Source organism: Mangifera indica, chromosome 8 (assembly GCF_011075055.1).
Source record: "Mangifera indica cultivar Alphonso chromosome 8, CATAS_Mindica_2.1, whole genome shotgun sequence".
In the NCBI taxonomy this organism is placed as follows: Eukaryota; Viridiplantae; Streptophyta; class Magnoliopsida; order Sapindales; family Anacardiaceae; genus Mangifera; species Mangifera indica.
Window position 1 is genome coordinate 742,366 of NC_058144.1, and position 15,887 is coordinate 758,252.

Consider the following 15,887-nt stretch of genomic DNA (forward strand, 5'->3'; position numbering starts at 1 on the left):
GATTGAATTAACTTGAATAAACTGAATGAAAACATACAACAACATGATGCAATTTGGTTTTGTTGACAAGTGAAAACTTCTAATCAGAACTTGAAGAACGGAATCTAACACCTGGAAAGTACTTAGCGATAAATTCCCAAGCTAAAGCTTGGAGTTCCCCATTGTCGAGCTCCTGATCCAGTGGACAACAGGAAGTAGCAAAATCTGTGAATGATTGTCGAGGCTGTAGAGGATCAAAATGCATGGATATATTATAAGTAGGCATCAAGTCCATGGATGAGGCTATTTCTGAGGATGAATTCAGACTTGTTGGTGATGCGGTTTGAGGTTGAGCTGGCAAAGGAAACGGAAGTCGCTGCAATATTGAAAGTCGGGCCTGAGTGTAAGCTAACTCCGCCTGCAAATTTACAACCTGTAATCAAATCAACAAGACAATACTTTTTTTAAGTTTTCTGGAATGCAGAGGCATTGGCGTCTTGCCAAGCTTCTTAAATGTCAATCATGGTAAGAATACACCAAAAAAAGAGAGCTCCTCTGGGATTCAAATGTCCTCTGAAACATACTGTTACATGTGTAAAGATAAATCAAGAAATATATAAGGACATAAGGTGATAAAAACAGCAAATATGGATGAACTAAAATCGAGAGAATCAATAAAACAAACAATTATGTTTAAACCAATATAAATAACAAAAAGAAATAACACATTGGATTCATCTAAAACAAGGTTATGTTAAGCAAATTTAATATTATTTAATAATAAATTATTATATCACTAGAGTAAAAAAAGAATAATATATTTTTAGAAATCAGTTTATAATGGTTTACTAATTAGACTAATGTCATATGAATATTATTTACCCAATATAACCTCCATTCGCCCAGGTTCATCGTCTGAAACTATTGGGCCGGTCTACTCAAAACTTGAATAGGGTAAATATTATCAAACTGTTGAATCAAATCACTTGACCATCATACTTATATTACATAGCTAAAATTTATTTTAAAATTTTAACCCGTCGTATTGTCGTCATCAATCTGATGGATTGATTAGACTTACAAACTCAACTCTTTGATAGAGTGGAATTAATACGTTAGAATCAACACGTGGGAGGGCCCATTAATGCAAATTAAAAATTGATTCAAATACTAAGATATATACAGTAGAACCGACAGCCAATTAAAATAGTCAAAACAAAAATATGTGAATATTTCTCGAGCCGATCATAAGTTTGCTTCGTAGCTCCGGCAAACAATACAAGAACAGACCCCTTTGCCATTCATATATATATATATATAACTAAATCTCAAAAATATATTCATATCAAATAAAAAATTCAGACATCCACCTATTTTTAAATTACTGCTAAATTTTTCGTTGAATATAAGGATAAAACTGTTATTTAATAATAATATTTAAAAATATATAATTTTATCTCATTTTTTCTCTCAAATTTTAAAAATTAACTTTAACCTTCATAACTGAACTTTGAAAAGTGACTCTCTTCCCTTCCCCCCTCCCTAATTTTTTCTCCACTCCTCCCTCTGGGCACTGACAACCAATGTGACTGGAGGTTAAATGACAAACGTTGTCCATTTTTTGAATGACGGAGAGTCATTCAATGAGAACGATGCTTGTCATCCAGTCTAGATGATGTTTCGTCGTCCAAAGATTTGAACAACAAAACGTAGTTTAAATCTGGATGATGCTCATCATTCAACGAACAACTTTTAGATGAAGACTCCTTCGCCATTGGTCGGCCATCGCTAGAAAAAGTGGTTAGATTTTAGAGAAAAAAGTGAAAATTTTAAAACTTAATTCTGAAAAAAATATTAGTTTTTTAAATTAAAAAAGAAAAATAAAATAAAATTTTAATTATTTTAATATTATTGATAAAATGATGAATTTTTTTCTTAATCGTAACAGAAAATATGCGGATGTATTTTAACGTATTAAACTTTAGGGGATATTTGGGGTTGTATATATTTGTCATTCCAATCAACCAAACCCTGGCTAGCATAACAGGAGCTATTGTCACTCACCACCTTATCTTGAGTTTTTTCAAAAGCTCTGTGCCAGTGGTCAATATGGTTCCTATCAATGTTTAAATTCATTTAAGCTAGATGGGCAGATTGGATTGACTTAGAGATGATAGAGCAAATCACTGTTTAATCAAGATGTCAACATATTGTTTTGTAAAATTTTACAATTGTTGCAAGTCTTTTCTATTAAGGATCACGATTCAACTTAATTGATATTTATATAAATTGTTTATCAGTCCAATTGCACTCAAGACCTGTAATGAAAACCTCCTTTTCTCAGTGAAGTTTTGTCTGCAATGCTATTCGTTAAATGAATAAAGATTCAAAGCTACAGGTTAAATTCACTACTCAAACTGATTGATTAAACAGAAACATAGTTTTTTTTCCTTCTAATTTAACCATGAATGACCTTCCTGGTCAGACAAACTTTGACCATCTTCTGTAATTTCTTATAGTTTTCTTCCCTTCACATTGCGGTGACATGTAAACACCACCAGGTGCACTTAAAACCAATACCAATTTTTGGATCTGTGATTTATAAGGAATTTAATTTTGAAGAAATAAAATTTGAAGAAAATGCCTGTAGTAGTTTTCGAACCTGAAGGCTCCTTTTAAACTGTATTTATGGGAAAGTAAGAAAAAGAAAAAACCCCAAAAGATAGGGCAACGAAACATCTTCAAAACGATTCAAGGGTCTTGTTACTTTTGGAAGTTAGGATGATGATCATCAAAATAATAGAGAAGGAAATAGAGCTAACCTGCTGCTGGAGGGTAAAAATATGGCCGACGGAGCCGTATACAGGGTCTCGAACCCTAGCCAAAGCCTCATAACAAAGGGTAATAACTGCTTCAAGGCGTTTATGAACTGGTAATCGCATGAGAAGCTTAGAGGCATTACTAGCACCAAAAACCTTATGCACTGCTGCAAAATGAGCCGTGCCTTGATCCGAGTCGAAGTATGGTGCAAATATGCACCCTTTTACACACTTTCTCCGAAGAAACTTGCACGCGCCACAAGGCCCACCTCCATTACTTGTATTCATCTGATCTCTCACTTAACTGTTTCCCTACAGATAACAAATATTATCTTCTTCGAAGGTTCACCTTTCTGTGGGGTCTAGAAAGAGCAGAAGGAGAGAGATGGGTCTGGTTTTTGCAGAGAAAGATTGATTTGTATTCTATAAGCGAACTAGGAAGCTCTGGTGGTGGGTCATTTGAAAAGACCGGTAGTTAATTTCTATTTTCTTATATTGGTGATTAGTATAACACCAACTAAAATTACATTAAATATTATGAAATTCGGTAGAAAAATATGAATCATGAGAATTGCGGGACAACAAGATTTTTAATACAATTTGATTGGTGAATCAGTTTTCGTCTATGGTAATGATATATGATTAGTGTTTTAATATATATAATTTATTGAATAAAATGGAAAATCATTTCACTGGATGAGTGTCATTGTTATTATATGATTTAAATATGGTAAGAGAGTGTTAAAATGGTGAGAAATGAGTCCGAGACAATAATGAAACATTACTTAATGCTAGCTAGTACGATTGCCTAAGACATGACAAATTCATAATGGCTCTAATGTTTTTCATTACTGCTTTTGAATGATATCATGTTCTTCCACGTCTAATCTCAACTGCTAATAGTCTCCTTAGATATCATATCGGTAAGTTTGATCAAATAAGAGTTTCCACCTCCGCTCATATATATTGATCGAAAACATAAACATGCATTGAATTTAGTGTCATTGTACTAGTTTTAATCTTTAAAGCCACGGAAAGCAGAAGCAAGCAGCGCAACAGATTGCGTGAAGCAAAACATAGATGCGATGACAGTATCAACTTCCTACCGACGCAGATGCAGCCACGTCCCAACCCGACGTGGGGCAAACATCCTATCTAATCACTTTTTCTCTTGTCACTTCCATTTCACCTCTTTCTCAGGATATCCAGGTATTAATGCATACACATAAATAGCTCTACTGCTACTACTTCTATATTTCTGCTAGCTTATGCGCTATCAGTTGCTTTTTATAGTAATAACTTCTGGATATTGTAACGTTTTCCCAGTGAGCCTTTCAAGAATGAGGTCCCATAATAGCAAAAAATGGAGAACAATTACACTAAAAAGCCAGATTTAACTAGGTTTTTGGTCACTTTCTTTCCCTGGAATTCAATGCATGAGGGATATCTTGTGTTTGAGTCCAATCTTTTGTATATTGGATAGATATATTGGCTTGACATAATAGAAAATGTCATGTAGAGCCAGAGATGGGCCACTATGTATAATTATGTAATGTGCATATGAAAGAATTGTTTTACGAAACTGGGTATTAATTTCAAAATGTATGATAGTATTAAAAGAACCAAATTAAAAACTAAATAATTTATGTGGATTACAGGGTTCAGGCTAGCAGTAGCGTCCGTCAAATCCAGACCGAGTCTCACTAAATACCACACATTAATTCACGGCATGTGTCATTCTGAAGGCGTGTCCCTTACTGTCGTCTGCCCGAAGCAATCACAAATAAGGTCAGCGTGACTCATGCAAACAGCCCTGAGTACCCCTAAAAGAGACTTTGAAGCGAATAATATTTTTTGGGTTTGGTTTAGACTTGAACTTGTGTCTCAGCCACTGTATATATTAGAAAACATCATCAAATCACACATTTTATCAATGCATATAGCATATGTTATTAGGCAAATTTAAATATTATTTTTAATATTTATATAAACAGTAACCTCATTTGATCATCGAATTACTTGGATTAGCCCCTTCACCTCGATTTGGGTTGAAAACATTTTCACAATTGATTCATTAGCTTCCTTCCCTTATTTATATCATTGTTCATAAGCGCTTTTGAAGAATCACTTCTATATAGAGTTTGTAGTTCCTATAAAAGACCATGATTGTTTTGTGTCTTTCCTTATTGTAAATTAGAAAACACTTAATTTGAACAGGATCCGTTTAACACAGTTATTGACCTGCTTAACTCGTTGTATACGGCATGAATGCCAGCACAGCTAATGCAATTGAGTTTGGAAGCATTTATTGACGTTTGGCACTAGATGCATTGAAAATGGAGTACGAATTCAAATTTTATTTATCCTTCTTATTCCTTAATTATAAATTTGATTTATGCTAAATTAGTAGGTTAATTCTTTTAAGGTTTGATTCTTAATCTTCGTTTTAGCAGATAAAACAATGTTAGACAAACAAACGATTACGCAGTTGAAATTTACGGCCAAGTTGGACCATACTTCTTACTCTTGCTCATAATAAAAAGCTTCAAAACAAATCAGAACCGCGCCGTTCGCTTCTTGTCTGGTCCCGCAGCCAACCTTCAAATAATCTTAAGAAACAAACATGGTCTCCGCTTCTCCTCGTTAGTACATCTGTAAATTCACCTTTGACTGTTCTTCCGGGGCCTGACGTGACAACGTCCTCGCCTCACCGATTGGGCTCGGCCCAAGATCTACATATGTCTAACGTAGACTTGACTTGAAAGATCTGCGGATCATGATTCATGCTCTCATACTTCACTGGTCAACTTATTATAAAGACTTAGTTCTGTACAAGAGTTTGACTGATGCAATTGAAAGAGCTTCGATGAATATCATTTGATGAGAAGAGACTTATTTTTAGAGATTTAAGAGAGGGGTCACAGTGTAAGTACTCTTGGTCAGTACTTTAGTATGTATGTTGCCATTTACGTTTGAGTCTTTGTGAATCCGGTGGAAATTTTCAGGACAAAAGAAATTAAGAATGAATGGTAAAACGGAAAATAACCCGTGAACAAGACTTCTTGGTAACACCAATTCAGAAATAGTTGTCCACGTTAAAATTTCACTATCGACCAAGTACAAAAAATTAGAAATGTAATCTTACATTAGTAATAAATAACATAGGAACAAAGATATAATCTTTGTCAAGATAACACAAGAAGATTTTTAAAGTGGTTCAATTATGGGATATTAATTAAAATCGATAAAAATTTTTTTGCATAAATTTTTTTAGGCGAACGTACAACGATTTTATTTTTATAAACAAATTTACTTTTAATTTCAAAAATACCCTCTTTGACTTATTACGTGATTTTCAGTAATTTACATGTGCGTATCACAGTGTATGGGTGTGTAGATGCGTAGGGTGAATACATGATGCGTAGAATGAATACATGACACATGGGTGCGTGCAGAGTACGTAAGTACATAACAAATATAAATATATATAAATATAAATATATATATAAATATAAATATAAATAAATAAATAAATAAATAAATAAATATATATATATATATATATATATATATATATATATATATATATATATATATATATATATATATATATATATATATATAAAAGACACAGTGCCAGAGTGCGTGCACCCTTGCTCTCTGCACGCACTCTGACACTCTTTCTTATATATATATGAGGGTGCGTATACACTCTGCACACACTCATGCACTCCACACGCACTCACGTATCTCACACGCACTCTTCAGGCACCCGCACGCACCCATGCACCATGTGCGCACTCCGCGCACACCCACGCACCCTGTATGACCTTTGATATCCCATACACAGAATGATTGAAAATGACGTAATAAGCCAGAAGGTATTTTTGGAGTTACAAAAAAATTTACTTATAAAAGTAAAACTATTGTACGTTTGCCTAAAAATGTTTACACAGAAAAAATTTTACCGATTTTAATTAATATCCATTCAATTAACTACTCAAAATCTTACCTTCAGTATTTTGTTAGTGATTGTTCAGAAGAATTTTTTATAGAATAACAACATATGATGCAAAAAGGTTGTATAATTATCTATGTACAGTCTTGTATTTACTGGACAAGATAAATGAATAGATGTGTAATTATATAATTGAGATGCCCATATCCTAATAATATAATGAAATTGAAATATTAAGAAAATCTATTAATTGTGTTATTGAATGAAAAGAGGAGTTAATTGTTATCCTGTAATAACAAGTTATAGAGATGGGAGGTTGTCAAGTGAAAACATGTGAAAAAATAGACATGTTGAGGTTATCGTGAAAATAATTAGAATTAATAAAATCCATTCTTTCTGTGTTATTTTTGGGTAGAAATATATCTACTCCTATTCTAAGTGAACATACATACAGATGATATGTCTAATCGTTATAATGACTAGTCGCGGTATGGTATTTAAACACTTTCTTGCGTGCAACCTTAGCATTTTACTGAGAAAAAGCTTGACCATACAATATTCTATAACTTTTACTGTTATAATGTTTCATGGGCATATATGCTTCTTCTCATTAAGATGACTAAAAACACTGAACTTAAGCGCTCTGGATATATTCATTTGTCCTTGCCACATTATAAAGTCTTCACATTCAAAAGATTTGAATCGACAATTCATTTCAAAGACAACGTCTAGCTGTAACAACAAGTGATAGCTCTGAACTGTCGTGTATTTCTATAACAGTTCATCTTCTACTTTTCAAAGGACGATCGATCGAGATCATAAATTTGTAAACTATTCGACTGACTGACAGACATGGATCTCATCATTCTTGTGGCCCAAAACTCTTTCTTTGACTCATTTTATAATCTTTCTTTCTTTCTTATCCAATATATTACACTGCTTAACAGCTACTATGCTGTGTGTCAAGGTGACATCTTGTAATCTGAAGCACACTTCTTCCACCAGAAAACTCGCAAAGCAACCATACTTTTATGCTTTCAATTCTCCAAGTGTTGACCGCACGAGTGAAGAATTCAGAGAGTCCCAATTACGAATACATTAATCAATAAGAGGTAGAGGCTACATGATTTTTTTTTTTTTTTTAAAGGATTAGTATAAGTGAGGCTAAATGTTTGTGCTTGTAAAAGTTCAAGCAAGCCCTAACACAACTAGGGCTTTTGTCAAAACCTGGTAGGGACATTGTTGCTTCAATTTCATACATATCAATCAATCAAAGTGAAAATATATAATGGGAAATTATCACTACTTTCCAAAAGGTGGTTCGTCAAGGTCATAATTTCAAGATGAATATGATTTTTATATATTATATTATAAGGTTTATGATATTTTATAGTTTTTGGTGAAGGAAGTCATGCATTTTACATACAAATTAAGATTTAAATAAGAAAGGACGCTAAAAATTGCTTTTCGTTTTCTTTTTCCGTTTATACTTTTTTGAATAAAAAAAGATACTATTATGTTTTGAGAGAAGTTGTTATAAAATAGATAAATTGTGTGAATAGATCGTATTTGTGTTAGAATCTTTTCATGTTATAGTTTAAAATACTCAATTTGAACATGACCCAAATAAGAATCATGTTTAAAATACTAACACAAGTTGTTCGTATTTGTCAAAATTAATATATAAGATTACTTCTCTAACCAATCTAATATTGTATTAAGATGTCAAATTTTAATACCTAATCATACGTCCTCACAATATTCTCAAATTCTTAATGATACATGAACATTTCTAGTTCTATAATTTAAGTATAAAATGAATTTTTTTCAATTTATTCTAGGATACACAAGGAAGAAGCAAGATATAAACATGAGAAGGAGAAGAGAAAGAGGAAGATTCATATCTCTCAACAGAAACGATGATGTTGCTTACACAAAATGACTTGATTAATGGTCGATAAAAAATGAGTTGTTTTTGTCGATAGGTGGTTGGCTAGCCTTGTGGGGGCTAGGGTGTGTCGTGTGCCCTTACTTTGCTTTTAGAATTAAGGTTTAGGGTGGGGTGTGAATTAAGCTTAATGGTGATAGTGGGTTGGCACAACCCACAAATTTTGGGTATGACCCAAGCTTAACATGACCTATAAATTTTGGATATGACCCAAACTTAATATGACCTATAAATTTGTGGGTAGTGCTAAAACTAGTGAATAAAGTAGGCATCGTTGGAGTTTTATAAAAAAACTCACAAGTTAACATGATATAATCTATAAAATTCAATAAAATTTGAAAGGTAACAACAAATTTTTTTGTGAATTGATTTTAGAAAGCCTAAAAGGTATGACCTATTGTGCTGCGGGTTGTATAGAAGATCTTAAAGTTTTGTAAGCTAATATAACCTATCAAAACCCATAATTTATGAATTTTGACAAGATATATCATGTAACACACTAGACTTAATATTTTTTATCCAAAATGTCTTAAAATGACCAACTATTTTCTCTAACGAGGATTGTATGATATTCAAAATTTATTTGTAATTTTTTTTTATATTATAAACATGTACAGAAACCCTTATTAAAATTAATCAATTCAAACCCGCATTTTATGTACTATATTGTGTTAAGTTAATAAATTGTGTCATAAATTACACATTATGACGGAAGCAATGTCCAGCAGAATCATATCTTGGGTCATTAAAATTAAGACACGTGTTTAGTCAAATGGTGGGGCTTAGGGCTTCTGTGAATGCCTCCTGTGAACAGCACACGGGTTGGACAAGAGCCGGACGGCGCGGTGACACGCCGTTACGGACTGTAACAGATTCTTATTATTTTTTTCTCTTATATTAATTCCAAAAATAAGAAGGAAAAATTCGAAAATCTAGATTGATTGTACTTTATATATTTCAGTTTAGAAACTGAGAAACGTAGAGCTGGGCGGAACAGAAACGTTACTTTGTTTTCAAGTGAACGGCGCGTGGGTCCCGTTTCACAATGATGATGTCATCTTTTACCGGGCCGTTACGTTCTTATCACCGACTCATACGTGGCAATCTTACACCAAGCTTGTCTTTAAATGGTGCTTTGAACGCCGTAATATTATAAAATTGAATTTGATTGAATAGTGATATTTGTGTAAAATCATTTACAGGTTTGGTATCTATACAATGGTTTAACCATTATGACCTATTTGAATGGCGAATCAAAAAAATTTGACCAGTTCAATCATAAGTCACAATAATCCAATTAAAGAAAACTAATTTGATCTTATTAGAATTGAGTTGCTCATTGAATCTCAATTGAAACAATTGAATTAATTGATTCGGTATAGATTTCAAAACTATGGTCGTAAAAGTTTAAGAGTACAAACAATATTCGTATCTGTACATCATAGAATAATTCTTCTTGACTACTTGTTTATTACTGTTCTCTCAAATGCCTAAATTTAGGTATTAATGGCTTTCTTAATCAAGTGATAACTTCTTTAATTATGCAAGTTGAAAAGACAGAATTTATTAGACTACTAATTATAGTTAAAACAAATAGAAAAGAAAAAAAACCAGTGGCCATTCATGTCCTTCTCAAAAACTCACTGGCTTAGAGGGTTTTAATTTTGGCTTATTATATAGTAGAAGGAAAGGAAATGCTGAGTCATTTTCAACGTTGAGAGAGAGAGAGAGAGAATTAGCTTCTTTTGTTCTCTACGCTGCTTAATAATACACGCAGTGGCAAATACAAACAGAAGCATTGACACGTTTCGAGTTTCTAAATCTATTCTTTCGTCTTGCCAAGCAGATTCAGATATAGCAAAAGCAAAATTCAAGAGATGAAGGAAGATAAATGAGAAAGAGCAGTTGAGAATAGCTAGGCTTATCGCATGTTTGCTTCACGCAAACAGCTAAATGGGTGTTTGCTCTCTCGCGTGGCTTTAAAGACTTCATCTAGCGTTTTAAATCCCCATTAGAAAAAACAAAACACCATCTATTTCACCCACCAACCCATCTCTAAGAACACCCTTCTTATTCTTTCTCTTCTCTTCTCTTCTTCTTTGTTTTTTCTTTTAAGTGCCCTCAAACCCTAATCTTGTGATGTTACTTATTTAGAAAGAAAGAAGACAAAAAAGTCAAGAATAATTACTCTAATCATGAGTTCAAACCCTTGCAGCAGTGGCAGTGTTGGTGGTGGCGTTGCCGGTGGCTGTGGCGGTGGCAGTAGCAGCAGTAGTGGTGGAGGAGGTGGCGGTGGTAGTGGACCATGTGGCGCGTGCAAGTTTTTGAGGAGGAAATGTGTGCCGGGGTGTATATTTGCACCTTATTTCGATTCAGAACAAGGTGCAGCTCATTTTGCTGCAGTGCACAAGGTTTTTGGGGCAAGTAATGTGTCAAAGCTTCTTCTGCATATCCCCGTTCACAAAAGACTTGATGCGGTGGTTACCATATGTTTTGAGGCTCAAGCTCGTCTGAGAGATCCTGTTTATGGCTGTGTTGCTCACATCTTTGCACTTCAGCAACAGGTAACAATCTTTGCTTTATCTTGTTAAGGTTTGTCTTCATCTTGGCTTTTATCCTAGAATGACAACTTATTTTTGTTTGTTGCATGATTTGTCTTTGAAAATTCTTCTTTCCTTTCCTTTCCTTTCTTTCTTATTTTGATCTATTTACAGTTGATGAATCATCACCATGCATATACATCTCAAATTAGTACAAAGTTTTTTCATTTATAGCCTGATCAATGAAGGGTAGCTGTGGATTTAAGAGATTAATTGAGAGTGCGTGATATGAGAAAGCAATATGGTTAGAATGGTAGAAAGGGAGTTCTAAGTGATTAGAAGATAGGGCATTCTGCAGTACTTAGTTTGTTAATAAGCGAATCAAGTGAAATGAAACTGAAAATTAAAATCACGTACACACAGAACAAGATTTACATGACTAGGATTTTTTACAGAATTTAAGATAGTACAAATTTAGGCATGATCAGAGCTCCAATACAGTGGACAGTTTCGTGGTTTACTGAAATCTAGAAGGTTATTTGTTTGATTAAGAAATGATTATGGTCGGCTGTTACTAGAGAAGTTTAGCAACCCAAACAGTTTCTTGCTGTATTTCTGTGCTGGTTGGGTATATATTTTGCTGGTTTTAGGGAGATGGTCGGCTTGCTTGTTCTTGGAAGAAGTTTCTTTATCTCTACTCCCAAATCAGTTTCCTGTTCCCCCCACTGATGAATTTCTTGGGTTCCAATCACGGCACAGAATTTATGGCCAATTCTGTTAACATATTTATCATAATAGCGAAATTATTCAGGGGAAACTATTACTCTCTATCTCGTCTATCTTCCTTGTTTTGATGAATATGCATTCACTTCTTTGTTTAATAATGGACAGTAACACCAGGGATCCAGACACCAAACTTCTATTTTTTTTTCAATTGAAATGATTGAATTTTCAAAATGTTCAATTAAAGTGATTAAGGAATTTTTACGATTCATCATTGAAGTTATCAAATTGGACACTTTCTTTCTAAAATAAAATAAAACAAATAATTCTAATTATTTTGTTTAATATTTTCAATAAAAAATAACTAAATACTGAAAATTTATTTTTTTATAATTTAAAAAATTGATTCATTTATTAGAAAAAATTGAGAACTTAGTGATTTTGATTAAATAAACAAAATTTGATTATTTTAATAAAAAAATTATATGATAATTTCAATAATTCGATAATTCAAGGTCATGGGGTTGGAGGGCTAAAGGGGGGGAGTTACAAGTCTATAACTTCAAGTAGCTTAAGGAGTAACAATTAAGATGCTGCGTAATACTTATAAATCCACAGATTTCGTACTAATTGGGTACTGGTTTTAGGTTATTTCAGTGCCATTTCAAGTAACCTATTCTGTAAGTAAAAGTAGAATTCTATGATCCTTCACCTCTCTCTCTTTCTTTTCTTCTCCCTGTGTAGCGCATCCCAATAAATATGTATGTATGTATGTATGTATGTATATGTTAATTTGTTGTTAATATCGTAGCTTGAGTGGTTAAATATGCAACCACCAACAGCTTTGGGTCTTCCACTTCTCTTTTACCAACGGGCAATTATATATGCTTCATAGCTGTCATATATTTTGTTATTTCTGTGCCACAAGAAACCTTCATTTGTCCGCAACACCATGTTCTAATGCACATTATTCAAGCACCTCAAACTAATCTTTTCTTCTTTGATGGGGGCAAATTTCTTGTACAGGTGGTAAACTTGCAAGCCGAACTCTCATACTTACAAGCCCATTTAACAACTCTCGAGCTTCCATCACCACCGCCACCTCCTCCACCTCCGCCACAACCTCTAATGACATCGCCTCCTCTCTCAATATCCGACCTCCCATCAGCCTCCTCCATGCCTGCCACATATGATTTATCCTCCCTGTTTGAACCAATGGTGCAAGTGCAACCTTCATGGGCCATGCAGCAGCAGCGCCAAATGGATCCACGTCAGTTTGGAGGCCCTTGTTCTTCGACAACCAGCGTTGGGGGTGGCGGTGATCTACAAGCATTGGCACGAGAACTCTTCCATAGACCAGGGTCTTCACCACCCAGATCCGTCCCGTGCACTGATGTGTCATCTTCGCCATCTTTCTCCAAATGATCACCGAGGCTACAAGTACTATTTGCACCAGAATTTATGTATGTTGAACAATTTCCAGCATTTGCAAGAAAGTTATAATTTCATGTTATTTCAGTCATCATGAGCAAGAAATCTTAATAACCGATCTTTATATTTTTGGTATTATATATTTTTGTTCCCTACTCAGACATTACTATTGAAATTCAAATTTACTTTATAGAAGATTTACCTTTATGGTCAATTGTTTTGATTGATTATTTCGTCAGTTGACGTATCTAGACAAAATGGATAATAAATTTCTACGTTCTCTTCATAGGGTCAATTTCCAATCCGGGTTTAGAACATTTGCGTTTTCTATCGGCAGTAGAGCAGTTTGGGCTTTAGTTAAAAACACGTATAAGGAAAAGACTTATCTGATGCGGTGGTGGTTAGACTTAGAAAAACAACTTGGGCTTTAGTTAAAAGCACTATAATGGCGCACTCCAGTTTTCATTTCTGTGCGTAGTCCTATCAAATTAGGCTTTGGCTCCTTAGAGAACAATTGTTACTTATTAATCATTATTCTGCAGGGACCTACGAAGAGTCTCATAGGCCATAAGAAATACGAAGCAAGGATGAGTATGCCAAAAATAAGCAACTAAAATTAAAATCAGCATGAAATTTACATCCAGAAAAGAAAAACAATAGATTGCCAATGGGTAATGAATGCATAAGATAATTGCTGACTTTACAGGACTTTCATCTCTATGTCATCTGGGTAATCAAAAGAAACCTATTGCACATGAGACCTGAGGCGGTTTGCCGTGATTGAAACCAGAAAGGACTTGGGGATTTTGAGTAGGAGGCTGGAATTTTGCAAGTGGCTTCTGTAAAAGCATATTCTCTCTAGACATGTTTCTGCTGATCCACCACCCTCGGTCTTTTGAACCATCCAGCTAATACACCTGAAGCCTATTTTCCAGCCATAATACCATCACTTTCCAAATCCATCAGAAACTGCAAAGCCCTGTTAACGTTGTTCTCCTTTCAAAAACAGACAACACTAATGGAGCAATGTTACACATCTATCACTAGGTTCAAGACCAGCCTTCGTCATAAATGAACTTTCAATAGAAGACTAATTGATAAATATATAATCTAGACCCAAATTTGTGGAACGCTCAAGCTCTAACCTTATATAAACCAATTCAAATGCTCCCAACTATGGGTTGGAGCATTATCTTCAAACACTAAGTCATGAAAAATAAGGTAATAACGAAGTAAGCAAACAACTATCAATCCTCCATACAAACATTAAAAATTTGAAAGCAATAAATTCTCAAAGATTGGATTTTGAAAAATAAAAAAGAGTTTTGCCTGGAGATAGAGCGGCTGTTCCTTTAATCTCAATTCCTTAAGAAAAAGGAAACAAGAAGGCAACCAGCTCCCCTCGGCTTCGTATTCCTGACCCAAGCAGCCAACAGGTCCACTAAACATCCTTTTTCAGGAGAAAGCCAGATTATCTGCTTCATTAGTGCCCTCCCTCTTTTAGTCATTTTAGGTGGAAGTACATATGGCTTGATTTTGTTCTTCTGTGACATTGGGGCCAATCTCAATCCACTTAAACCCCGATTTTTCTTATTTGACTTTGTGCTTTTCCCATCTCTTCTACATTACTTACTGATAACGGAGGCCCAGAATGACTTTTGCGAACCCAGTCTGTCGGGTTTTTGATATAACAACTTCCCCCGGTACTGACAGAAACTGGATGGTTTTGTAACCGTACTGTCCCCTGTTATACGGAGGAGCCATGGCTGAAGTGTAATAATTCATAACTGTAGTTGCAGTGCAGCACCTATTAAGTGACTGGCGTTCAAGATTAAGCGGCCCTGGGTTCTTAAAAACTGGACTCTCCAAAACCCATTTGATTTCAAGGGTTCGTAAGCCCAATCCATTGCAGAGAATAATCCAAGCTTCTCAAGAAAAAATGTCTTCCTCAATCGAATAAATTACTCCTTCCCACCCAGATTTGGCAAAACTAGTTTTTTCTACCCACTGAAACTCCAAATTCCCCGCCTAAAACCTAAATTTGAGTAATTTTGTATCTAAATCTAGCCAAACAGAGGAAAAAAAAGGACACAGCCTGGCAATGAAATTATAAATTCAATCGCTTAAATTGAGAAAGTACTGCTATATATATTTCATCAATATATTTGAAAGTCAAATGGTGTAGCATCATTGTCTTAAAATTCGGAGGAGCCCGGCTGGCCCCATCGGTAACTGATCTTAAATCTTAAATCTGACTTATACCAAAAAAGAATTGATCTTAAACCTGGTCCATTGAATGATATAAACTCATTATATCAAATTAATTTAGGATTAAACTGGTATAAATAACGTTTATCATGCAGAATTACTAAAATCTCTTAAATAAGCATTATTTTTAGATCTGATTAATTCAGGATTATAATAGTGTGAACAATATCAAATTAGTTTACTAAGAGTAAATTTGATATCGTACGAGCATTTATAATTTT

General features: G+C 34.2%; 2 protein-coding genes across 3 annotated transcripts; one reads left to right on the plus strand and one right to left on the minus strand.

The window, feature by feature from the left end:
* On the minus strand, positions 1–3,232 carry LOC123223620 (LOB domain-containing protein 19-like). Of its 2 annotated transcripts, none has more exons than XM_044646876.1 (2): positions 2,802–3,232; positions 1–397 (listed from the first exon to the last, which is right to left on the minus strand). In XM_044646876.1, the coding sequence occupies exons 1-2, from the start codon at positions 3,084–3,086 to the stop codon at positions 80–82; spliced, it is 603 nt and encodes a 200-aa protein (XP_044502811.1). In that variant the 5' UTR covers positions 3,087–3,232; the 3' UTR covers positions 1–79. The 2 variants fall into 2 exon arrangements, with proteins under 2 accessions (XP_044502811.1, XP_044502810.1); XM_044646875.1 differs by having other exon boundaries at positions 1–412; positions 2,802–3,216.
* A 7,267-nt stretch (positions 3,233–10,499) lies between these two features.
* Positions 10,500–13,557, plus strand: LOC123222529 (LOB domain-containing protein 18-like). Its single transcript, XM_044645363.1, has 2 exons — positions 10,500–11,268; positions 12,994–13,557. The coding sequence occupies exons 1-2, from the start codon at positions 10,900–10,902 to the stop codon at positions 13,390–13,392; spliced, it is 768 nt and encodes a 255-aa protein (XP_044501298.1). The 5' UTR covers positions 10,500–10,899; the 3' UTR covers positions 13,393–13,557.
* Positions 13,558–15,887: the final 2,330 nt, after the last annotated feature.

Excerpts from the sequence above, each read along its gene's own strand:
- LOC123223620 (XM_044646875.1), bottom strand. The coding sequence starts at position 3,086 with ATGAATACAAGTAATGGAGGTGGGCCTTGTGGCGCGTGCAAGTTTCTT. Across the intron at positions 413-2,801 it reads TTTTTACCCTCCAGCAGCAG|GTTGTAAATTTGCAGGCGGA; the intron begins GTTAGCTCTATT and ends ATTTGATTACAG.
- LOC123222529 (XM_044645363.1), top strand. The coding sequence starts at position 10,900 with ATGAGTTCAAACCCTTGCAGCAGTGGCAGTGTTGGTGGTGGCGTTGCC. Across the intron at positions 11,269-12,993 it reads TCTTTGCACTTCAGCAACAG|GTGGTAAACTTGCAAGCCGA; the intron begins GTAACAATCTTT and ends TTTCTTGTACAG.